This window comes from Lepidothrix coronata, unplaced genomic scaffold (genome assembly GCF_001604755.1).
Source record: "Lepidothrix coronata isolate B3197 unplaced genomic scaffold, Lepidothrix_coronata-1.0 Scaffold256, whole genome shotgun sequence".
Classification (NCBI taxonomy): Eukaryota; Metazoa; Chordata; class Aves; order Passeriformes; family Pipridae; genus Lepidothrix; species Lepidothrix coronata.
The window spans coordinates 689,451-715,444 of record NW_016690436.1 but is presented as its reverse complement, the minus strand read 5'-3'; the positions used below and the strand labels follow the sequence as shown (position 1 = coordinate 715,444).

Below are 25,994 nucleotides of genomic sequence, written 5' to 3'. Positions count from 1 at the left end.
GTGTTTCCTGCGCTTCCTGATAATTCTGCTATCTGTAGGTCTGCAGTTCAAGCCCATTTCCATTTACAGCCCCGGTAACGAAGGGATCTCGCACTGTCTCCTACCGCAGGCTGCAGGAGTTCTGTGTCGGCACGGCGGGGCCCCGGCACGGCTCCGTCCCGGCACGGCGGGGCCCCGGCACGGCTCCGTCCCGGCACAGCTCCCTCCCCGGGGCCGGGCCGTCCTGAGGCGCCGCTGTGGCCCCGCCCGGCGCCGCGCGCCCCCTGGCGGCGGGGCGGGAGGGCACCGCCCTCCCCCCGCGGGCGGGTCCAATGTGGAGCCACGCCCCGCCCCTCCTTGGCTGAGTGACAGCCCGAGAGGCCAATGGACTGCCTCGGAGCGGTGCCTGCGGCCGCGCGCCGTCAGGCGGAACTTCCGGCGCGGGCGCCGAGCGCACGGAACGCGCCATGGCGTGGGCCTAGGCGGGGCCGGGCCGCGGGGCCGGGCCGCAGGTGAGTGCCGGGCCGGGCCGGGCCGGGCCGTGCCGCAGGTGAGCGCGGGGCCGGGCCGAGCCGTAGGTGAGCGCGGGGCCGGGCCGAGCCGTAGGTGAGCGCGGGGCCGGGCCGCAGGTGAGTGCCGGGCCAGGCCGGGCCGGGCTGGGCTGGGCTGGGCCGTAGGTCACCGCCGGGGCCCCCAGGCCACAGGTTTGCCCTAGGGCGCGGCCGCAGCGCCCCCCGGGCTCTCCCCGCCGCCGGGCGCCCGGGCTGTGCAGCCGCTGAGCACTCAGCGCTTCATTGCGCAGCTCTTATTTGCCTCCACCCTTGGAGTGGCGAGGCGGGGCGCGGTCCTCGGCGCGGCTCAGGCGGAGCCAGGGCTGGGCTCGGCTGGAGCCGCCGCGGCCTCGGCGCTGCCCGACCCCGCGGGAGGGAGCGGAGCGGAAGCTGTTGGAGCGCTTCCCGAGCGTCACCCCTGGCCCGGGGAAAGCTCGACCCTTGCTTGGGCGTTTCGCGTCTCAGCCCGGTGTGTGGTTCCTGAGGCTGGCTGTGCTCCGAGGTGCTGGTTGGTATTGCAGGATAACGAGTAGTGTGGACTCTGGCTGGCTGACAGCCAAATTCCTAGTGATAAGGTTAAAGTGAATTGAGAGGAATTGTTCCTTCGTCTTAACAGGTCTAACGCTGATTTTCCTTTGTGTGCATCAGTGTTCAGTTTCGTGAAAGGTGTGAGATGGAGATTTAGGTCAGTAGTGATGTGGTGGCATCGAAATGCAAAAAGTCAGAGATATGGGGGGCTTGAGGGATGTGAATGACAGTTATTGGTATTAGCTGTGTAGCTTATGGAATTTTGGAAGGTGCAGCCCAGGCTATGGAACTACTTGGAATGTTGTCACTGGGTGTGTGTCAGGACAAAGTTTCTGTATGTTCATATGATTTTTGTTATTCCTGTAAGCATCATAATCTTGTTTGGCTTCAAATAGAATTTAAGATTGTTTAATATAGATGTACAAGCTTGGGGTTTTTTCACAAGTAGGAGGGAAATGAGGAAGTTGAAGCATGTACATAACTGTGTGGACATGAGATTGCTTTGTGTTGTCTTCTGCTCTGAAACACATTTTGAGTTGATTGAGACACAAATGTGTGAAAATTTGATATCTATATGTAGTTTGTGCAGTCTGGTTTGTGGATATTTGCCAAAAGCCCCGATGTTCTTGTCTGTGTCTTGAACCATGTAATGTCTTTGTGACCTCTGTCATAAATGTGCTTAGTGTGTTTACTTCAGGGGTGTCTTGCTGCTTGTAGCTGTGGTCCAGCACACCCCACCTTTCCCATCCATGTTTCTGCCCTGCTCAGTCCCTGACAGAGGGATGCAGCACCTCAGGCTTTGGTTTGTGAGTTCTAGGATGCAGAGTGGGAAGAAATGCCCAAAGTTATTTATGGGCAGCTTTGCCTGTACACATTGGAAAATCAGGTGTAAAGTGCTGAAGGTTACTGCAGAGTCAGGTTTAACTTTTGTTGTGTGGTTTACAGTGTAGCCCTTGATTCCATACACCTGTATTTTTGTGTCCTCTGAGCTGCTTGCCTCATCTGAGAGGGGGGTGCTTTCCAAAGTGCCACTGAATTTCAGGAATTGTAAGGCTTTTGGGCTTGTGCTTGAGGCAGTAGTTCCTGGGCCCAGAAGAACTTGTATGTATGTAGCTTTGACAGGGAAAACTTCACTGTACGTGCATGTTGTTGGCAAGGACCAATTTAATTCTGATATTTTCTAACCTTGCTTAATGCTCCTTTAGTGCTTTTCTCTCTGTTGTAAGGTATGTGCTGAATTTACTGTGTTGGTTAAAGTGCTGTGATAGCTTCAAGTGTATTGTTGCTTCTGTCATAGTAAAAATGGCTGTATTTTTCGAACAATGGTTCTTTTGTCCTTCCAGTTTCACCAGCGTCCTCCTTTTTTAGGGCAGGCTGATGAGAAAAGCTGGTAAGTCTTAATTTAGCAATAAAAATTCATTAATTTCGTAACTCATTACCAGTTCCTGTGACTGTAACTTCAGTTCCCGTGAACTAATTGAAAGTTTCACAAAGCATCCTATGTCTGAATGACTAAGTCAGAATTATGAGAACTGTTTTTGAAAATATCAGGTGTTTCCTCCAAATAATAATAATGAATTCTAATTCTCTTCATGTTAGTTTAAATCAAATCTGACTCTGATATTTGCGTTAATTAACATTGAGAACCTTACATCATGGGATAATGCTTTTTGCTTGAAAAGCCCACAAAGGGTAGGACAGGAAGACAGGAATTCTTAGGTGTTTCTTGATTCTGAAAAAGAAAGCAGTAGTGTTGGCTGTGATTTCTCTGGTAAGTCAACAGAAAATTTTCAGAATGAAATATCTACAGTCAAATGAAAACAAATCCACATGAAACCATTTCTATAAGAGGCTGCAATTTGGAGGTTTTCAGCAATCATACAAACAATTTGGATGGCCTAATTGAGTTTAATTATTTGGAAGTACTTTTAATTCCTCCAATTAAAGAAGTTAGAGAGATCCAGATGTTCTGATAATTGTATTATTAAGCACATACTATTTTAAAACTTGTCCATGAATTATTTTACCTCTTACAGCAGTATTGGATCCCATGTATTTGTGTTGTTTTTTGTTGTGACTATTTTATGTTATTTCCAGCAATCTCTTACTTTGAGACTGGAAGAATCCCAGACTTGATCCATCTGTGAACTGAGCAATTCTCTTACATCCAGCAGTGGAAGTGGTTAGATTTCCTGCAGAATGTAGCACTTCAATGGTGCTTGTTTGGTACTCGGGAGTTCAAGGTGTACTGAATCACATGTATTTGAATTCTGAATATTGAATTTTCTAGCTTGGTCACGTTTAGGTGTGAGTATTTATAAGGGGAATAAGATATTCTGTGCTTTCTGTGTTCTTAAGAGGCTGCCTGCCCCTTATCATGCTGTAGCTAAGGCTGAGAGGAATCTGAAGTTCCTCTGTAGACAGCTGGTCACTGTGTGTCTCCAGACTGGATTGTGCCTGCAGCAGCAGCACAGGGATGGTCAGTCGTGACTGTTGGTGCAGAGCAGAGGCCCCGTTCTGTGGGGTGTTGTGGCCTTTAAAAGAGAAACCTTGGAGGGAGGTTCCTCCTGGCTTCTGCTCCCTTGCAGTGACTGCCACCGTTCTCATGGGGCTGTTCTGGATGCCAGGGAATTTCTGGGAATTAATGATGATTTCTTACTCTGTCCCGAGGTAGTAAGGCTACTGGGGGAGGCTGAGATAGTGTAATTCTCCATTTCTATTCCATGCTCTAAAGAGTTTTTGTTGTTTAGATGGCCCTTGTCAAAGAAAACCAAAAAAGTAGTTGTTTAAGCACTAAAATTACCTCAGTTAGTAGTTTTGTTTTGAATAAAATTTCTGTGTGAAACAATTCTTTGATATTCTCTTTTAAGACCACGTTCGGCAGACAGAGGCAGTTGTCCATCCTGGTGGATCACAGTGCAGAATCCCACTGAGTCTTTTCCCCCATGAGCTTGTGTTGATGTAGCTGTCCCACTGACCTCTGTAGGATGGGCAGTTGGGCAGTTGTAGGAGCATGACACAGGGGTGAACACTAGTTGTTGCCTCTCGGGTTCCCTAGATGGAAGGACTGTTAATAAATGATCCAGAACATCTTATACTGGCAGCTTGGTGAAACTGCATCGATGGGAGTTCTGCTTTGATGAATAAAGTGGATAGAATATGACATCTGGGGGAAAGAAAGTGAAAGCGTAAAGTTTTGTAGGAAAAAACAAACCGTAGTTCAATTTTTTTAGGGGAAGAAGGGCATGGCATTAATCAGTCCTATATTTTGGGGATATCCAACAGGACAGATGCCTCTACATGTAGCTCATGGGAATTGGGGGAGAAGTTTGATGAGCATCTGGACAGGATTCTTTCCCAGCTCCACATCCTTCCTCTCAGGAAGTCTCTGTCCCTTTGTCAGCTAACTATTCCCGCAGTTCAGATTGCATTTCTTGACAGCATAGATTGAGGCTGAATCTCGCCCCCTCACCCAACTGCAACTGTACTGCAACTGTTTTTGGATGCTTGACTTTAGGGTTTTGCTATTGGAATTGTTACCTCCCTGTGAGTGTGGACTGTGGGACAGCCTTGTGTTTGTGTAAGAACTGAAAGCCCTGCATTGGAGGAAATGCTTGTGGGCACGTGGTATTGAGCATTTGAAATGAAAACTTAGCAGAAACACAATTTCTTACTACATTAAACATAATATTTAGTGGATTTTAGTTGCAAATTTGTGCCATGTTGTTCATATGTTTGTGGATTATGAGAGCATAAGTTTGCAGGCCCTTACTAGCAAAGCAGAATTGACTTCCTTTTAAAGAGCTGGGGACATGCATCTAAGCAAACTTTACAGAGTACTCGTGTCCTTGTTTTTAAAAGTCTCAGAAATGCACACACTTTCCAGGGGACTAGAGCTGCTGCCCAGAGCAGCTGTCACGTTGGAACATCTCTGAGTTTCTCTGAAGTTGATACAGCTGGTTTGTGTTTGTTACGTGTTCGTCTCACTTGCAAAAGCACTGTATATTTAGAATAAATGCTTTTAGTGTACTTACTCCAAGTATATGGGGTATTTTGCTGATTTGGATTTATGCTGGAAGAAGGGAAGTTTAAAATGAAGAGTCTCTAAGGATGATTAATACAATGTGAACATTCATCCCTTGTATTGCTGTATGGTGCCTAAAGCTTTTTGAAGTGCTGCTCTTACAACTTTGTGGTTTCTGCATGCAGTCCCTCCCATGGAGGTTACATGTCTTGACAGAAGAGACTTCTATTCTAAAATAATGATAGAACTTTAAGGTGACTTGTTTCTCAAAAGTATATGTCAAATAACATTTTACATACTTCTCTGGCAAAGTGTTTACTTACCAAGAGAGCCCCATAAAATGACAGAGCAAAGTATTTGCTATGTGCCTTGACTCTGGTTTTTTTCTTGCAGGTATTGAATAAAATATGCTGTTGTCAATAGGAATGCTGATGTTGTCTGCCACTCAGATATACACTATTGTGACTGTGCAGTTATTTGCTTTCCTGAATCTTTTACCTGTGGAGGCAGATATTTTAGCAGTAAGTATATTTTCTACATGAGTGAAATATCTATGAAATCGAATCTTCTTTTTAACTATTCTATTAATTTATCAGTTAATACAATAAATATTACAGCATGTTGCTTGAAATGGAATTGCCTTAACAGTTTATTTCAACAAAAAAATGAAGTGTACATTTTCAAACAACTTTGTAGATGATATGTGCTCAGGTACCATGACAGTGAAAGCACTTAATTCCCTTAGACATTTACAAAGTTCCACTCTGACCAGATGTCCTGTAGCATGTTATAATCCTGTTAAAAGAATTCCATGACTTGGCTTAGACAGCAGTTTAAGTTTTGGTGATGGATACCATTTTGTACAGTTCCTGGATGTAAATAAGTAATCCTTTATGGCTGGTATAATTCATGGGTGTGCTGGAGGCCTTGCCAGGAAGGTTTTTTGTGAGTACTACACCTAGACGTAGCTATTTTTTTAAATAGCTGAAAATATCTGCTATCGTTAAGGATAAAATTTTGGGGTGTGTAGAATTTCAGATCGTCAGGCTAATAAACAGTATAATGAACATAGGTCAGTGGGAAAAGGTTTTGTTTTGCTATTTATTACCAATGTGGTATGTTGTGAAGTTTTGAGGAGGACGTTATAAATGTCTTTGTAGGATAGAGCTTAAGCTACTGAAACAATTAAACCTAAGTACTGTTGGCTCTGCGTTCTCTGCTTATTCCAGTGATATGCAGAGGAGTTTTTAATACCATATCAACTTGGGAGAACAGTGACAGGCCCTTGAAGCCAAATTTTAACATAAAAATTCTTAAAAGTTTATGGTAGCATGGGGTTGATGAACACTGAAGTATGTTATTTGGATCTTCAGGTTGTTACTATTCTATCAATACTTTTTGTAGGAAAAAAGTAAGGAAACAATGCAGATAGATAATTGCTGAATTATAACACTGATGTGACCATTTTATTGTGAAATTTGAAACTGTTACTCTACTGTAAACATGATTTCCTATCCCCCTTTCCTCTGTCACCAAGCCCTGCTTCCTCTTTTCAAAAAAAACTTGACTTTTATTCTTGCTTCTTCCTCTCTTATAAGGATTATTTAAAACAACACAAACAACCCCCCCAACTTCAAAGAAGAAAAATAGGGCATTTTGGAAGTTTAGTTTAATTTTTTCTATTTAAGCTTTTGTGTGCAGTATTCTAAAATTTTTCCTTATAAAAATGAAGTGTCTTTTATTCTTGGATGTTTGGAAGTGGCAGATTTATTCTGAGAATATCTTGAAGTAGGCTCTAAAACTACTGCACAAAGGAGCCAGTGGAATGCTCAGAAGAGAGAATGTTAGCAGTGTCACTTGGTGTTGCTGGTGTACAGATCATTTACAATCTTGAGAGATCTCACAGTGTAACGATTACCCATTTGTTAGCAAAACTGGTCTAGTTTTGGGTTCACTAAGGAACGAAATTCTTCTATTCCCTTCTAATTTAAGAGTCTTTATGCTTCTGTGTTCTCACATAGTTGCAGCTTCAAATGAAGGATCATGTATGTGTAAAGTGCTGTTACATGCATTTGAGGCAGAATTGGTTGTTTTATGAAAAAGGAGTAAAAATAAATAGGTTTGTGTCTGACTCTTGGCTTTAGCTGGGGCTTGCCAAGTAACTCAAACAAGAACTGGCAGTGGCACGAGCTCAGGAAGGATGTTTTGAAGAAGGTGGTGCACTGGTGCTCTGTGTGGTGGAAGGCTGGGAGGAGAGACTGTGTGGAGCACACTGATCACACAGAACAAGGAAGCTTCCTTGAAACTTGGCTCCATTCCTACCTCTTTCCCCTCAATTTTGTTAGAGTCTGTGGGAAGAAAGCTCCTTCAAAATGTTGCTCCTTTGGAAGAGTTCAGATAAGTCACAGCAGTGTTTGTCTCTGAACTATAGTTTGAGTTCTTCTGTCTAAGTCTGGCTGGTAGAAAATGTCCCTGTGAAGCAAACGTGATCCTTGCTTGGCTGTTGTGTGTGACAGTGTGATGATACAATGAATAGACAAACGTTTCTGAGTCACTAAACCATTTAGTACAACTTATAACTGATGCACATTCCAGTCAGTTACTGTAGAGTTCACAACTTTTGCAGGAAATACTTGGTTTACTTTATATGAAAAAAATGTAGCGTACTTACAGTTTGCACCTCTTCTGGTATGACTTCTGTGTTGGTCAGGCATGGCATAGAGCTGCTGAAGATGGACAAGGAAAGATGAAACAAAGCTTCCACAGATTTATATCCTTACAATATTCTTCTGTTTTGAAGTGAAAGCTCAGAGTTATTATAAAACAAAACTGTAGAGATACTTTTCAGCTACTAACCTGAATGGATAACAGGGAGTTGGGAAGGGGTGGCATATTCTTTGCCTACAAGTTGTTGAAAGCTGTTCTTCCCTGTACACAAGTGAATTCAGGGCAAAACACCTGCTATCACCATCCAATAAAAGCTCTATACCTATAAGCCCTCCAGCTCTTTAGATTTTTTTTTTTAGTTTTTAGTTTCTGTTCTGCAAATATGATGGTATTTGAGTTTTAGACAGTAGAAAGAAAGATTTACTGTACAAATAATTTAACAAAATATCTATTACTTTTGTATTTTGACAGCTAGATAAGAAAAGAATGATGTTGCTGGATGAGTGGAAGACAAGTGGAATAAACAGTTTTGTGATTTCATTGACATGGTCACAAGGTGTCCTATGTCTGATAAATATTTTAATCTAAAAGAATGCAGTGTTGTTTATTTCTGTTTACACTTGCTAACTATTTCTATCTTGTTACAAACCTGGTTTTATTTATTTGTTTGTTTGTTTGTTTGTTTCTCTTAGTACAACCTTGAAAATGGAACCCAGACTTTTGATGACCTACCTGCTAGATTTGGCTACAGACTACCAGCAGAAGGCTTGAAGGTGAAATAAATAAAATACATATATATAAATGCCCTGAATATATATCAAGAGAACTGTATCTGCTTGCTCTCTGTAAACTAAAAAAGATAAGAGTTGCCTGTTCCGTCTGTGTGTAGTGTGTATGGCCCCAGAACCTGGCTCTGCAGCATTGTTGGTGTTGCAGTGTTGTGAGTAAACTATGCAAAAAATGAAGCTGGTGTGAAAGTCCAGGGGTGGGTCACTCTTAGTTGTGTGTTGCCCTTTTAATCGCAGAGGGGAATAAAGTGCTGTAACAATTCCTGTAACTCAAAATTCTCTGCAATTCCCCTCGAGCAGACTTCATTTCCCTGCCCAGTGGGTGTTACCATGGGGAGAAGTGGTGTTAGAGCTGTATAACAGACGGTGATTAAGTGATTTACCCAAGTAGTGAGCCAATTGAATACATCAAAAATAGATATAAGGAGCTTTGATTTTAACCTTTTAAACTGTTAGACAGCTCTGTCTTATTTAAGGTAGGTGTCATCACCTGTGTAGAAGTAATAACGAGTTTAGTCCTGAATATTAGACTAAAACTTTTTCCTTTGCATTAAGATTTTAATTAGTTTAAAAACTGCTGTGATATGGTTGCAATAGGATGAAAGTGGTATACTTTTTCAATGCTTGTAATTAAGATTTATTAGTATGCCAGTTGTTGATATTGCCAGAGTTTCCTACTTCTGGGAACCTTTCAGCTGTAGCACATTGTGTGCTCTTTCCTTACCAGAGCAAACCAGCTATTTTGTGTGATAGGTCTGTGCTAGGGTCACACAGGCCTTTCCTTGTGTTCCCTGGTTAATTGGCAAGTGCTGAGTTTGTGTTGGTGCTGCTTAGGCTATTGTACTTCTGGTTTCTTGATTAGTCTCCATATGTCTTACCATAATAGTTAACACTTTATTAATGTAGTATATGCCATCCTCTTTATGTTGAATTATACTGCAAAGTCTGAGTATGAGGTGATTAGAAAAACTGTATTTTCCTTATAACTTTCTAATTCTTTACAGACATAAAGATTCTGATGACTTAAAATAAATAGAGAAGTAGCAGAAATCTTGCTGCAGTATAGGATTAAGCTGATGATAAGAATTTGCTTAGCTATTGTATGAAAATGTGGTTTTATTCTTGTCTACCAACTCTTTTGTTAAGACAAAGAGAAAAGAAGCTCCTGTTTCTGTTCATGTTTTCTAGGGATTTCTAATAAATTCCAAACCGGAGAATGCGTGTGAGCCTATAGCCCCACCTCCACTGAGAGACAACTCCTCTGGTGCTTTTATTGTGTTGATCCGAAGGCTGGAGTGCAACTTCGATGTCAAGGTAAGAATTCTTGAATTGTTTTTTATTACTATTTCTTTTTTCCTCTCTCTTTCAAAGAATTTACTGGTACTTCAGAAAAATATCTATAGCTAACAGTAGGGTAGATACTGATATGAAGGGAAGGGAGAATTTTATTGTCTCCAGGCAGATAAAGCAGAGATGATCAAGTCTGACCTACCTTGTCAACTAGACCACGGCATTGAGTGCCACATCCAGTGTCAGTAAACACCTCCAGGGACAGTGACTCCATCACTTCCCTGGGCAGCCCCTTCCGATATCTAACCACTCTTTCTGTGAAGAAATTCCTCGTGTCCAACCTAAATTTCCCCTGGTGCAACTTAAGACTCTGTCCACTTGTCCTATTGCTGGTTGCCTGCGAGCAGAACCCGACACCCACCTGCCTGCAGCCTCCTGTCAGGCAGTTGTAGAGAATGGTCATCCCTGAGCTTCATCAGGGTCACCCGTGAGCCACCTCTTCTCCAGACTAAACAACCCCGGCTTCCTCAGCTGCTCCTCACAGGACACGTGCTCCAGGCCCTCCAACAGCTTTGCTGCCCTTCTCGAGACCCACTCCAGTGCACTGATCTTTAAGGTCCCTTCCAACCTTTAACATTCTTTGATTTTGAATATGCAAAATTAGAATTACCTGTGCTTGGATAGAATATATGGTTTTTGTGAAAATGACCCCTTTGCATGCTATAGCTAAGGATGTCTTGAGGAAAACGGGACTCTTCAAGTTTGTTGTTGACTTTTATGAGCTAAACAGAGATTCAACCATATTTGCTGCTGTTTGGTTACGTGGTGATTTAAACATGTAAATTCTACCCAGACTGTAGATTCCAGCTGCAGAGGCAGTCTCACTACTCGTGTAATCTGACTTCACATCAAACTCGGGAATGGCACACATTCTGTCCTGTGAATCCTCCCACTGCATCTGCATATGGCTCAGTAGGGAAAAGGAAGGGCAAAGGGTTACTTGCTGGTTTCCACGTCCTCTTTGCTGGTCTAATTGCTGTCCAAACACTGATGGGACAGCATTGCTTCTGGAAACATGCTTAAAGGAACAGATTAGAATTTGGAAGATTTCTGCATTGCCATTGAGGGATTTCCATGGTCTGTCCTTTAAGGATTGAGTCCCATTAGCTCTGTATGTAAGAGTTTTTTGGTTATGTTTTATATTTCATGTAATATTGATGGAAAAGGGGATTCTCACACATTTCATATTAGACAAAGAGCAAGGCTGCAAGTGGATCAGTCAGCATTACCAAGGTGACTGTGTGTATGTGTGTGCTCACTGGCCAGTGAATTCACCTCCAGCACGTTGTTGTACTATTGCAGCATTGCATCGTATAATTGCATGCCCAGGACAGCATTTTGCCCTGAGGTTTCTGCCAGGAAGTTGCACGTGTGCCAAGATGTGAGTTAAATTACCCATTAACCACATGACTGACAGAATGCAGGTTTTAACAAAAACTGGAGTTAATTTGAAAGTCCCATCTCTCCTGTTTTACGTTGAAAACTAAAAATGTAGGTGCATAGCTGTATCTTGATTTCTTTCTGGATATTTTCTGTGATGATGTAATATTGGCCAAACCCCCAAACGTGCATCTATGCTGACATCTTAAATGGATTTTTTTTTTGTAATATTGGGATTTCTAAAGGTGTCTGCATTCTACATTTTCCAATAACATTGTCCTGTTGTTTGAAATACAGTCATTAGCAATAAGGGAAGAGAATCAGTATTGTTAGGATGAAACCCAAATGTTTCTCAAGATCCTCTAAATGCTTTTTGCAGCTTGTGAGGGGTTTTTATACTGTGGTGGATGCAGTATCCAAGATGAATAGTTGTAACTTTTCTAAGTTTACGTTAGTCACTGTAGTAAATGACATTTACATGGATCTTGGGCTTTGCTTGTATTGGCAAAAATGTGAGTATAGTTCAGAAACCTAACTGGTGCACAGGATGGTAACAGCTTTGTACCCACTTAAAATTTTTACCCTTTTCCGTGAGAATGCTTCTGATACCTGGGATTTCAGGTGAGATATTCCACATTTATCAAGTGGTAATTTCTAGATTACATTAGTGCCTTTATTTTCAATTGTGATCAAATATTGTTTTTAACTACCCATAGAAAGTTTTTAACTCTTATTTTTAATATATATAAACACTACCTACAGACAATATTGGTTTTCTGGAAAAATAACATAGTTACATGAGTATAAGAATAATGATATGATTTTGCTTTGAAAGGAGACACTTGTTTTATAAGTGCAAATGATGTTGTATACATATTAATAACTTCCTGGAAGTGTACCTTGTCTCAGGGCACAGACAGGTTACTGTGTTTGGAAGCAGTAGTCTTTCCAATAAGTATTTTGTGTGGCTTACAGGTTTTAAATGCCCAGAGAGCTGGATACAAGGCAGCTATAGTTCACAATGTTGATTCTGATGACCTCATAAGCATGGGATCCAACGACAGTAAGTACAGGTATCACTTCTTCTCTCCTGTTTGAAAAATCATTTCACCCACTGGCAAGAGCATCACCACCAAAGACCCCTGAAAACCCCACCAGCACAAACCAACCAAAGAAAAAAACCCCCCAAGTCCCCAAGAAACAAAAAGAGAAACAACCCCTCCCTAAACAGAAATCCTCCTGCTTTTAACATTTAAAAATGGGAGATATTTGTATAAGAACATATATGTATACTTGTGTATGATTAGTGGCATTGATTTTTACTTTCTCTGAGCATTTCTTGTGGTTTTCTTCCAAATTTTAGTTCAAGTGTTCTGGGTTAAATGGTTAAATCTGAGATTTATATGACTGATGTGGAAAATAGCTGATGTGTGGTTAATTAAGTAGAAATATAGGAAAAGTAGAAAAAAATGCATTTGGAAGGAAATGAAACTTTAAAATACAGCTTTTTAGTATTTAGAATCACAGAACCATTTAGGTTGGGAAAGACCCTTGAGATCATGGAGTCAAACCGTGATTGTTAGTGGTTCCATTTTGTTATTGCACTGTTGGGTACGTTTTCCTGTTCCTCTGGACAAATGGATTCTAGTTTCATAGGAATACATATCACGTGTACTTATTTTCAGTTTTTCAGTTGGAAAAAGAATGTTTAGAGACCAGTGCATGATTTACTATTTGATTCTCATGATAGCTGTTCCAGTTTTAACCTTCATGAAGTGAATATGTTCAGAACATCTTGTAGTCAAAATGTTGAGTTTGTTTTATGGTGTGTGTTTTTTGTCTGTAGTGCTGCTATGACTTTCTTTGTGACATTTCTTTATTTTGTCCAGTTTTTGAACTTGCTCAGTATGGAACAAGAACATAAATGAGAGGAAAATAAATTCTGTCCCAGTGGAAACATCATTGAGTAAACTAGGAATGAACTCTCACAAACTAAATGGGATCTGAGTAACCCAGGCACTTACGTGAAAGTGGGTTTAATGAATTCTTAACCTGTGTAAATCTTATTTTCATGTTTCACTGAGAAATCAACGTGTAGAACAAGTCCACAACAAACACAGATCTGGAAGTGTGAGGTGACACTTGAGGAACCTGACTGCTTTGATACGGTCTAAACTCAGGTTACTTTGAGCCTTAAATGTGAAGCAGTAGGGGGCAAATCAGTATAAGGTGAAGCTGAGGAAAAGGTTTTCTGGAATATGGGATTTATCTTTGAATAATTTTTCATTTATTATTGCCTTCACTGGTAAGCAGAGAAGTAGAAGACAGTTCATCCAGTTTCTTGAGATTGAAATAAAGATTGGGACTTGTTCATTTTCTTCTTTCTTCTTTTTGACCTCAACTGCAGTTGTTTCCAGTATGTTTACTTATGTCTAGAGTGAAAAGGAGGGAAGACAGATTCATTAAAACTTACAGAACCAGATCACAAAATCATGCAAGTTGTCAGAAATTCTGGAAATCAGTGGAGCTGTGTGCCTTGTATCAATTCTCTGAGTAAAGAGTGGTGTTCTGGTTAAACTTTCTCTGGTGATGACTTTCTTGTCAAAATATTTTGGTTTTATGCTCTCTTTAATATTCCATTAGGAATTTTGATTTTTATGCCCAAAATAAAGCCCTTAGAAATTGTTTAGGAAAAATAATAGCATTTGTGTGATGTAAAGCTGTAGCTTGCATGTACGTTCGTCTGTATGTCACTGTTCTAATATGTCTTCCTGTTGGGATAGTCTCATAGTGCTAAGTCTTGTGTCTCAAGACTTCCCATAGAGTGTCCACATAATAATAGTTTTACTTTCCTGCTTTTTTGTATACAGTTGAAGTTTTAAAGAAGATTGACATTCCTTCTGTCTTTATTGGTGAGACGTCAGCCAATTCTCTTAAAGAAGAATTTACTTACGAAAAGGGGTAGGTTACCTAACGTGCAGCTGTGTTATTCCTTGCATCAGGTCATTGCCTCTTTTGATTATTTGTGGATTTAAAATAGGATTTTGTGATAACAGAGGCTATAGGTATTCCAGGTAAAATCTTGTGCCTGAGAGCAACCCACAATGCTTTAGTAAATAAGAATGATTTCACTTTATCTTTTGATATCATGTTATTTTTTTTCATTCTGCTGTCAAAGCAGCTGTGAGGTGATTTTCCTGTTTGCTCTAGATTTATGATTGAGATCAGGAAGTAGTTTTAACTCCAAAAATGTCCTAAGAAACACTGTTTTATCCTTTTATTTAATTGGCTTTACATTGTGTGCATATCGGCTGAATTTTCTGTGTTGTTGTGCACAGATAAGATTTCTGTAGTGTGTCTAGTGACAACCTTTTCTTTTAATTTTTTTTTAAATCGTATTTATTCTTCCTCCCCACAGTGGCCATGTTGTGCTGATCCCAGAGTTCAGTCTTCCTTTGGAGTACTACTTAATCCCCTTCTTAATAATAGTAGGGATCTGTCTTATTCTCATCGTCATATTTATGGTAAGTTCCTTCTGTTGATAACATTTTTTCTTTCAAACAGGTCGTCAGGGAGCTGTCACATACTGAGGTTTAAGGAAGGGATGCAGTAAGGGAACAGTGACAGCTGTGTGTATGGCACACACCTGTACCATGCTCACCTGGAATCCTTTCGTTTCTTGGTAAAATAAATAGGTGCAGAATTTTGTCAAAGGCATATCATGGGTGTTCTCTCTGCCTTGTAACTACTTACAGGGAATTGTTCTCATTGCCACTCTTGCACTGCACAAGCCCTTGCTTTTTGGCCCCATACAGGGTGACCTGTGCTCTTGTACACCGAGAGCATGTCCCGCTTTACCAGACTTGATAATCATTAGTGCCACTGCTCAGTGGTGCAGGGCTCACTGGTTTATACTGCAGGGTAGTGATCAGTGCAAGCACAGAGTACACATCTCACAGCACATACACTGCCTGTAGAAGTTCTCAGCTGGGACATCTCTCCTTGAAAAGGTAAGATAGCAGAGCTGTACGTTATTTCAGAATACTTAGCATCCCACTTTTTGGAATCTGTGCCCAATTTATTATTTTACCTTTTAATAAAAATCAAGTAATGCATCAACTGTTCTATAAACACTTTTTAAAAATATTTTATTCCGTGTTATTATTTTTTGCACTGCAAGTTACGTGTTTCACTGACAATCCTGGACACATTTGGCACAATCACAGCTGCAGCAGCTCTCTGAAAACAAAGCAGAATGCTAAAAAAAAAAAATAAATCACCCCTAAGGGATCAGAGTTTTTGATACAGTCTTTTACAGTATCTTTCTGGACAAAATGTGTCCCTTGAAGCTCATGTGTACACAGGAGGGTGGGTGTGGGGAGGGTCTGGCTCAGGGAGCAGCAGTGAAGGGGTAACACCTCCTGGCAGTCAGGGGTCAGTGGTGCTCATCAGCCTCACAGCCGCCTCTTGACCTGGACAGCAGAGCTGAGGACACACTGAGTAAGTTTGCCAAGGATACTAAACCAGGAGATGTTGATGCCCTTGTGTCTAGAGAGGCCTTAACAGAAATCCTGATAGATGAGAGCACTGGACAATTAATTGGTGCAGCGAACTTGATCCCAGGGAGGTTGCAAGTTGGATTTGGTCCTCATTCTTCTCTATTCTGACCCTGCTTCTTTTGAGACAATCTTGTTTTTAACTAGAAAATGATTGTGAGACTCTAATTGTTACTAAGGATCTGAAAAAACAGCAGAAAAACTGCAGTTTGTGCATACAGCTCCTGGTTTAGCTGGGGTAAAAGAATCTGAACAAACAGTTTAGGTTCAAATGTCCTTCAAAAATATACAAATTTTATTTTACCAAAACTCGTTACTTAAAAGAAATAATTGGTTGTGAAGTCTATCAGTGCCTTGCAGGGATTCCTGAAGTGAGAGAGATTCATGCTGTTTATAACATTGATAATCTCCATGTTTGCCTGCCCACAGTACAGACAGATGTAGAGTACCTCTGCAAATTTCAAAGGACTTGTTAGTGTGTATACTTTGGTTCAGGCCTTTGTTCATTTGTTTGCTTGCCATCATATTTGAAAAATGATGTCATATATCACAGGTGCTGGAATCAGAAATCAAACAGAAATAGCATTAGGGACTATTAATCAAATGGAAATAGAATCTTTAATATGGTTATTTAGATAACTAAATAACTAATAATACTAAGCTATTTTAGTTATTTAGCTATCTTAGTATCGCACAGTGTAAAGTGTAACAATGGCTTCAAGTATCCCCTTTACTCCTCCCCAAACTACTACTGTAGATAATATAAAAACACAATTCTGATGAATGTGGGAATAATCCTCTAAAACGTCTGTAATAGTCTAAATCTGTAAAGAAAACCAGTCAAACTTACTGAATTGTGTTTTGCTCTGCAATGTACTTCCTGCTTTTCACACACCTCAGTAGAGGATTGCAGCAATAGCCATTGTTTTATGTAGTATGGACATAATTTTTTCTTTCTTTCCTCTCCAAAAAAAGCTTGTGTATTCTCAGTTCCAAGTGCTGTGGTCATGGAAAACATCCTTTAGGCCTGTTTGACTTCTTCCTTGAGTTCAGGCAAGGGAAGAGGTGATTCAGTGTGAGCTGAAGTTCCCTTTTGACCAACTTACTGCAAAGCTTCATAAATCAAAACTTTTATTGTTCTTTTATTGTTTTAACTTACTGTTCGTTTTGTCTTATGTCTGTTTCCAGATCACAAAATTCGTGCAAGACAGACACAGAGCAAGAAGGAATCGGCTTAGGAAGGATCAGCTTAAGAAACTTCCTGTACATAAGTTTAAGAAAGGCAAGTGGATCGTTCTTTGTATAACTAATTGAACCCTATTGTGTTTAACACTAAAACACTGTAAATCAGGGGGCTGTTAAGTTTTAGAGGTGATTTTGAGTACATTGAAATAGATAGTAGAGTTTGGAATGAAAGCACACAAAAAGTTTGGTTTGACCCTGTTCTCACTGAAATAGAAGAGTTCTAACATTTCCTTAATGGGAGCAGAGCAGACTATGGGTGAGCATTAAAATGTTGCATAATATACAGCAAAATCAGTACAGAAATTCCACAGAAGTTCCTTGTTGGGCTCCCATTGCCAGTGGCCACAGCAGTCAGTCACTGTGATGCAGTATTTCCTTTATTTGGAACTCCCATCTGCAGTACTGCATCCAGCTCTGGGATCCTCAGCACAGGACAGATGTGGATCTGCTGGAGGGCATCCAGAGGAGGCCATGGAGGTGCTCTGGGGGCTGATGCCCCTCTGCTCTGGAGCCAGGTTGGGAGAGCTGGGGGTGTTCACCTGATGAAGAGAAGGTTGCAGGGAGACCTGAGAGCCCCTTCCAGGGCCTGAAGGGGCTGATAAGAAAGGTGGGGAGAGACTTTTTACCACGGTCTCTTGCAACAGGACAGGGGGCAATGGTTTTAAGCTAAAAGAGAGTGGATTCAGACTAGATATTAGGAGGAAACTTTTTACAGAGAGGGCGGCGAGGCCATGGTACAAGTTGCCCAGAGAGGTTATGGCTGCCTCATCCCTGAAACATTCAGTTGGGTGGGGCCCTGAGCAGCCTGATCTAGTGAAAGGTGTCCCTGCTCATTGCAGAAGGGTGGAATAGATGACCTTCCAACTCAGACTGTTCTATGATTCTATAATTGTTTGTCTGGAAACTGGTAAATATTAATGGCACATAAGTTGCCTGACGTTGTTGAGAGTACAGAAACAAAACTATCTTTTGGGTATAACTTCTCTGCCTTTCTGGAGGAATGCTCCTTTCATTTAATCACAATACTTCTGTGAGGGCAAGAGCAATTCAAATTTAATGCCAAAATACTTGTTGTGATTCTCTGTAGTGAATAAATTGACGCAAGATCTAATGACAAAGTTGAAGAATTAAGCTGTTACTTTATTCAGTGAAATAGAAAAGCTGCCTTAAGGCCCTCTCTATTGTAGTCTACTCCTTAACAGTAGGAAAAAATCTGCTACTTTTCTTCTCCATTTTGTTTTTATATGTGTTACCATTTTACCATCTGATAGTCATTCACACAAGCTATTGCAAGGTATAAGAAGAAAAGGTGGAAAAAGCAGTCAGGTTAAATGATTGATTACTACCTGGCATGTGTCGATAGGGAATCTATTTGCTGAGGCACAAAGACCAGGCCAGGGGATGTGCCTGTGTTCAAGGACAGAACTTTGCCCTTGTTAAAGCCACCCTGCATTATTAACGACATTGCTCTCACTTTGTGCAGAGCAGATGTTCAGTTTGAGAGGATACAGTATTTGTGCAGTGTTAATCAGCCTCATAGGAAAAAAAAAAAAGTGTTTTCTTCTGCAGGGCCGACGGAGCCTTTCTCTAGTGACCTACTTCTATGGATTTGAAATTAACTCTTTAAAATTATGTTAAGATAATAAAACAAGTAGTAATTTTTGGGTTTTCTTATTGATTGCCTATGAAATCTAATTAGAATAAAAATACAAAGTAAATTATGTTGTACTTTAAAGAGAAATTGGCAAGGAAAAAGTTGCTTCAAGAAGGTCAATTCATGTCCTTTTCAGTTAGTTGTGTGTGTCTATAGTGTCTCAGAATTACATGATGAAAGAGCCAGAGTATGAGAGAATCTTATTGCTGTTTTTGATGTTCTCCTTCCTCTTTGCTTGTGGAATCTTGGCAGCTGTAGTTTTGCATTTCTCATTGCTCAAAGCACACATATATGTGTGGAGAGGTAATTCTGTGTTTCTGAAAATATTTTTTTTTATTTATATGTGCCAAGTAGTTAGAAGATAATTTTGCTTACTAAATACTCCTCATAGACAGTTTATTTAAGCAAGACACTTTATTTTGCAGTTATGTCCATGCTTTCATTTCTCCTGATTCCTTTGGTGGTTTTGAGTCAGCTCCTAATCTACAGTAACTGGAGTCTGAGAAAAAGATGTCTGAAAAGTGTCCCTTTTAGAATTTAAATCTTCTGTTCTTGAGGGATGTGTGGTCATGGAGATGAAACAGCTTGGGAACTATTCCAGGAGAAGTCTCATGTGCCGGGGTGCCCAGGTGTCCCTGGTGCTGGCTGCTGCCTGAGCTGCCTCCCTTCCTGAGCCGCGGGGAGAGCAGGCCCTGGCAGTGTTGGTTGGGTACAGGTGTGTGGTCTTTGGGACAAGGGGAGCAGGGGGACTGCTGCAGATGGACGTGGTGGGTGCTGCTGGAGCAGCAGGGCCCAGGGCTCGTGGCACATGGCTGTGCCATGAGGGGAGGAGTGGGACAGAGACCTGTGCTGTCAGGAAACTTCACCTGTGCCTGCCTGGCCTAGAAATGGGTGTGAAGCTCCACCGCTTCCGAGGGTGCTGCTGTTCCTTGGCCGGGGGGATGCCCTGGGGAAATGAGCCTACTCAAGAGCAGCTGTCACCTTCCAGCACTGCTCTTTGGGCTTCTTGGTGCCTTCCCCTATTGCACAGTGTGTAACCAGGGTGTGGACACCCAGCACCACGTGTTGGGCAGATGACTGCCCGTGTGATGGGATGGACAAACATGCGGTGGAGCACTTGGCCCCGTTACTGTCCAGTCCCTCGACCATCCGTGTCAGTCAGGTGATGGGAAGGTTGCTGGCAGTGTGCTTACAGCCGTGTGACAGGGAGAGGCAGGCTGGGCCAAGCTGGTTGTTTCTGGTGAAGTAGTTTGCGCATCTAAAGAACAATTCATGGTCAGGGCAGTGTGCAGCTGGAGCTTGTGTCTCCTGTGTGTGTGACTGATACATTCCTTGGGGGCAGTTTTGTAATAAGACAATACCAGTAACTCCTCCAGCCTAGCGAACTGCTTCCAACACCACCAGGAGCAGTTTCCACTTACCACCCCCCTCTGCTAATCCTACTGACCAGGAGCAGTCATTTCACACCCAGAGCTTCTACGAATGGCTGTTCTACCAATTGGCTGTTCTACCAATGTCCACAGAGAGAAGATCTGCCATATTTCTTAATTCTAGAAACCAGTTTGCAAAGGCATTGCCTACCTTCCCTGTGACCCTGCTAGGTTTGATCCTGTTTGCTCGTTCTTTATATGTCTTATCACTCATGAAGTGCCCTAACCTGATACGGACCCCTCTGGAAAGGGCAGTTTCCTCCCCTTCCATGGAGCTCATGTGTACTTCCCAGAAAAGAATCCTGGTTGCAGAGGGGTAAGGAAGGCACCAAAAGGTTCAGGACTTTATGTCTTTACCTGGAGAGAGAGAGAGAGAGAGAGAGAGAGATGTCTGAATCCATGGATGTTGAGGCAAAGGGTTTAGGAACCAAACTTAAACCCAGTGTTCTGCTTGCTGCTGTTTGGTCTTGAAGCTCTGCTGGGAGGCAGTGAAGGAATTCCTTATTTTCCTTTGCTTGTGTGTCCAGCTTTTGCTTTACCCATGGCTTTTTCTCAAGGATTTTCTGACGTTTTCCCTTCTGACCCTTTTCCCCATCCCTCGAATGGAGTGAGTGGCTAGGCTAAAGCCACCACAGGACAGGAGCAGCTTGGGAGGCCAGTGTCTTCAGGGAAAGGAAAAGAGCCATGGGAATTGATGGAAGGACCATCAGGAATGCACTGACCTCTGAGAAGTGTCTCTACTTTGGTCGTATAACGTACCACAGCAGTGTATGCTGTGTCAGTACTGCCAGTGCTGGGTATCCTGTCTGTCAAGTTTGAGTTACAAAACACTGAACTCCCCCCTGTGACCAGACTGTCATTCCTTATTATGATTCTTATTTTTTACCCAGTTTTATTTGTTGCTATTTTTCTGCCTTAAGTTTTGTCAATAACTAATTAATACCTGTATAGTAAAGTGAATCCTGTATTTTAAATCCTTTTATCTTACTTTCAGTGAGCATGAAAGAATATTATAGAGATAGCACTTCACAGTTTAAAATGTTTTTATTATCCTAAAGTGGATGAGCTCTGGTCCCAAAGAGGTCAGAAGTCCAGGAGTAGCTCTGCAGCTGGCAGGAGCTGCCCTGCCGGGGCAGTGGGGAGCACTGGCTTGGATGTGTGTCAGGATGAGGGTCTGCTGCAAGTCCTTTAAAGTCAAGCTGATTCTCACTTATATGCTGTAGGAGATGAATATGATGTGTGTGCCATCTGCCTGGATGAATATGAGGATGGAGACAAGCTCAGAATCCTTCCATGCTCTCATGGTAAGCAGCTGTATTTTAGGTTTGTATTTGGATTAAAACAGCTCTGTAGAACGCTGTCTAAAACCCACAGCAAATATGTTTAGTGAGTGATTTATAAAATTTCTTTTTGCTAATATGCAGGAATGTACATACAAAGTGGGAAAAGAGAAAGCTTGCTTTCTCCTTTTAAAAGCCAAAAGGCTAGCATTCCCACCTCGTATTTTTCCTTGGATGTATACATGAAAGAAAATCTGGGCTTGACACTGCCCCTTATCTGTATTTAATGTAATACTTTCTACATTAAAAAAAAAATAGGCTTTCCCTTTCCCCAAGAGAAATAAACCATAAAACCTAATTGAGCTTTCGGTGACCTGGAGGTGTGGCTGGAGGGGGGGTCTGTCCTGCAGCCTGTGTCCATGCAGAGCCACTGCCTGACTGCACTTGAAGTCAGCGTTGGTGGGATATTTCCCCTGTGACAGTCTTTCTCAAATCCAGCCCACTGCAAAGGTGTACTTAGCAGTCAGGTCCGTATCTATCCACAAGACAAGACTGCTTTTGACTGCCTTTAAGTACAAGGAAGCATTTTAAGTGCTTATATCTAGAAATCTAGAAGAGGCCTGGGCCCAAGAGCATCTCTAGATTTAAACATATTTTTGATAAAAGCTCTCAAGAAAGATAAGATTCACCCTTCCTAGCTTGGGACCCTCTCTCTGCCTCTCAGGCCATAACTATACTACAGCCATTTTGGCTGGGTACAGTTTTATCTGTTTTTTTTTCACTGAACTCCTGCTCTGAGCAGGCACTGTGACAGCAATCACAGATATTGTTAACAAAGAGGCAGCTGATGTTACAGCCTTCCATACACAGCCAGTGACAGGAGCTTTGTAGATCCACAGTGTAAAACCAATTTCAAACCAGCTTGATAAACAAGGAGTTCTCAGAAGAGAAAGAACAGGTCCACGGCATCTCTCCCAGTGGGGGACTGCAGAGGTAACTAAACTCGAACACCACCAACCACCACCATGAGTTCTTGTGGAGAACATGTTGCCAAACATGCTTGACCACGTACTAAACACAGCGTGCTGGCCTGCGTACATACAAGCTCTCTGCCAGGTACAAGTCTCTGTTACTAAGCAGAGTTGGGTTTTTAATACCATAAGTAAGACACTTATACATGTGTTTTTTTAAACACAGTATAGTTGCAGTACCAACTGCAGACCTAATTTAAAATCCACAAAATCATGCAGTAATTTTATTTAATAACAAGGTGCTTTGATACATGTTGGTGTGGAGGCTAGAGGCATTGTGAGGATGTTGATGGTGGGCGTGCCTGCTTCAGAGTGGTTAGAATTCCTCAAGAAGCTTTAAAGTTTATCTCGTTAAATGTGGCCTGTTGCAGGACTGCTCTCATTCACTCAGTAGAGAACACAAGTATTCATTGCATATACCCATGTGGCTGAGTTCTGAGTCTGTCAGGTGTTTTGTACAGGCTATGTGCCAACAAACTTGGGAATAAAATTCTCTTTGTGAGTTACATCCCGAAATTCTCCTATGTTACTGAACAGAAGCACAGTTTAGCAGGTTTCCCTGTCCTTTTCACTTGGATAATGATGTCCTTGTATTTCGTTTTCTAACAGCATATCACTGCAAGTGTGTGGACCCCTGGCTGACAAAAACAAAGAAAACCTGCCCCGTGTGTAAGCAGAAAGTGGTCCCTTCCCAGGGGGACTCTGACTCAGAGACAGACAGCAGCCAAGAGGAGAACGAGGTGTCTGAGAACACTCCTCTGCTCAGACCACTGGCCTCGGTCAGCACACAGTCCTTCGGGGCTCTGTCAGAGTCCCACTCCCACCAGAACATGACCGAGTCCTCGGAGTACGAGGAGGATGACAATGACAATGACAGCAGTGATGCGGAGAACGGCATGAACGAAGAAAGTGTGGTGGTTCAGCTGCAGCCCAGTGAGGACAGGGAGTACAGAGTGGCAAACACTGTCTGAGACTACTAATGACCAATAGTGTATGAACAAAAGGGTTCTTAAGGCTATTTACAAACCTTTGCGTAGGGAATCTCTTTTAATCTGTAATCCATGTGGTTTCTTTGATAGGAGCAGCAGTTCGTGTAGTAGTACTCGGGTTAAATCATTACCGATAGATTTTATTTTTGATGCAGGTATTCAGTCACACATTCTGTCTTCTCAAAACCAACAGTTAAACTGGACTTCACAATGCTAATGAATAATGTTAATAGTTTATATCAATGGAAATATCACACAGACTCTAAATGTCTTTTGTTGAAACGGGATTTCTCTGGAAGTACTTTTATTTCCATGTTGTAGCTACAAATGGGTCATTCTGAGAGCAATATTTATTACATGTAGGTATGTGTTACCCCTTAAGCCCAACAAAACCTGTATTTGCATGTTTGTATAGAGTTTTCCTAAGAACTGTCACCACTACTGAAAGGAAAATGTAGAACAGATCGATATTTTGTGTGCTGGTGTATCGAAACAGCAGAAGAAATTCCACTTCTGTCTCAAAGCAGTGATTCCAAATAATCCTTTGGAGTTTGCCACAGTAGCTGAGTTTAAGAAATTTCATTGAGCAATTCCCAGGTTAAGAAAACTTAGAATATATGTTTAGTTTTGAGCAATTCACAAGGTCAGGTCCACCATAAGCACATTAATTGTCCCCCTTGCTACTACTTTGTTGTCTGGTTTCCAGTGAAGATGTGGGAATTGGGGGATGCCCAAGACAGAGATTTTGTTCCACATAGAAAAAGAATTTTAGGTAAGTATTATATTGATCCTTGGCTCATATGCCTCTTATTAAGAGCATTTTATGCTACATTAGTCTGCTAAACTCTGTATATAAAAAATTGTTCTTTTCAAATACCTGATTTGAAAACAAGCGCTTACACCTGTCTCACAGAACTCAGTACTTACCAGTGTATCACAAAAAAGGTAAATTCTATATAATACCTCTGTAACTATGTAGAAAGTAAAACCATATACTCAACATGGAGATTTTTTTATATGGCCTTGACTAAGGAAAGCTTGAAAGAATGTTAATAAACACGTTTTCCACTTTAAATATCAAAAGGAGTTTATTGAACTTTTGCATTATTTGATTCTTCATGGACTCCTACTTTTACGACTGAGGTTAAAGTGCTTTTGAAGATGCAGAACACGTACAATTGGGATCCCTGAGCAGACATTCCCCTGCATCGTGCTTTGAATCCCAAGGAGCTGCACTGACCAGTGCTGTGTGCAGGGGGTCTGAGTTACGGAGGAAACTTTCTTTTTGTTCACTTCTAGCTTGAGGAGGAGTTTGGACCAGCCTGAGTGTGTACACATAGCGTGGCTGGGGGAGCAGGAAGCAGGACCAGGGTGCTCTGGACAGTTGTGCCCCCGCGGCAGCGCCTGTGGAACTGCAGCCTCGTGCTGGAACCCAGGACAGGCAGGTGAGGTGTTCCCAGGTGTGATTTCTGACCTATCACTCCATGCAGCCACACATCCTGCCTTGCATATCTGTCCTCTGGGCCTTGCTGAGAGCAGGGAGAGTTTATTTTGCACAATGAGGCACAGTAAAAGGATAATAATGAAAGGATGATTCATCTCCAGACCACTGCCACCAGCAGCCGTGGGGTAAGGACAGTCAGTGTAGTGGTATATTTTCACCAGGCAATATTCCCCTTCAGTATGCATGTGTCTAGGTGAGTCCAAATGGGAAAATGATTTCTGAAAATGTAAGTACTAAGCTGAAAGATGTATCTTAAAATAGGTTCCTGCTGTTGCTGTAAGTGCATCTGTTTATCAGTTACTGTATTTCAGGCACCCCAAAACCTGGAGAGTTCCACAGCCATGAACTGAGATAAACTTTGTAATATGCTGTATGTAATTTTGGTTGTAGTATTGGCTGCAATTAGATGCACAGACATCATTCTGCTACAGAAATTCACCAACAAATGCATTTGAAAAAGTAATGTGAGCAACATCTAATTGTTAGCAAGCAGAAGTATACCGGTGACTTACAGACACACCTGCTTGGGTGAGGGAATTGGTCAGAAAGGAACAATGTCAAACTAAGGAATGTGATGACAAGTACCTGGAGTGTGCTGCCAGCAGCTGCTCTTGCCTCTGAGGTGCTGCTACAGTCCATTTCTGCCACTCTGGCCTTACCACAGAAGCAGCTTTGGGGAGATACCTGCACCCCCACCCCGGCCAGGGAGAAACAGAGTTCTGCATCAGAAGGTGAGTGCAATTTTAAATCGTGTTTAGATGCAGAGCACAGCTTCACATGTGTTTTATGGGGGAAACAGGAGGTTTGCATCCTCTGTACTACTTAGTATTGAACAGGAATTTGCTCTGTGCATGTTCATCTGTTCCAGCTTTGGCGCTGGGAGATCCAGTTCAGACATGGAGCCACTTGGCAGTGGGAGAATACAAACTATATATAGGAAGGTTTTAGTTAGACCCGATCTAGTGCCAAGCAGAGGAGCAGGTGCAGCTCTGACACTAATGATGGTGTGGGGGAAGGAGGGGAGAACAAAGGTATTTT

At 41.9% G+C, this 25,994-nt stretch overlaps 1 protein-coding gene across 1 annotated transcript; it reads left to right on the top strand.

Moving 5' to 3' along the window:
- Nucleotides 1-411: 411 nt before the first annotated feature.
- On the top strand, nt 412-24,543 carry RNF13 (ring finger protein 13). The gene is made up of 10 exons (XM_017835407.1): nt 412-491; nt 5,476-5,603; nt 8,442-8,522; nt 9,726-9,851; nt 12,243-12,330; nt 14,138-14,228; nt 14,686-14,791; nt 17,012-17,105; nt 21,376-21,456; nt 23,073-24,543. Exons 2-10 carry the CDS (start codon nt 5,490-5,492, stop codon nt 23,432-23,434), a joined length of 1,143 nt encoding a protein of 380 aa, XP_017690896.1. The 5' UTR covers nt 412-491; nt 5,476-5,489; the 3' UTR covers nt 23,435-24,543.
- The last annotated feature ends 1,451 nt before the right edge of the window (nt 24,544-25,994 follow it).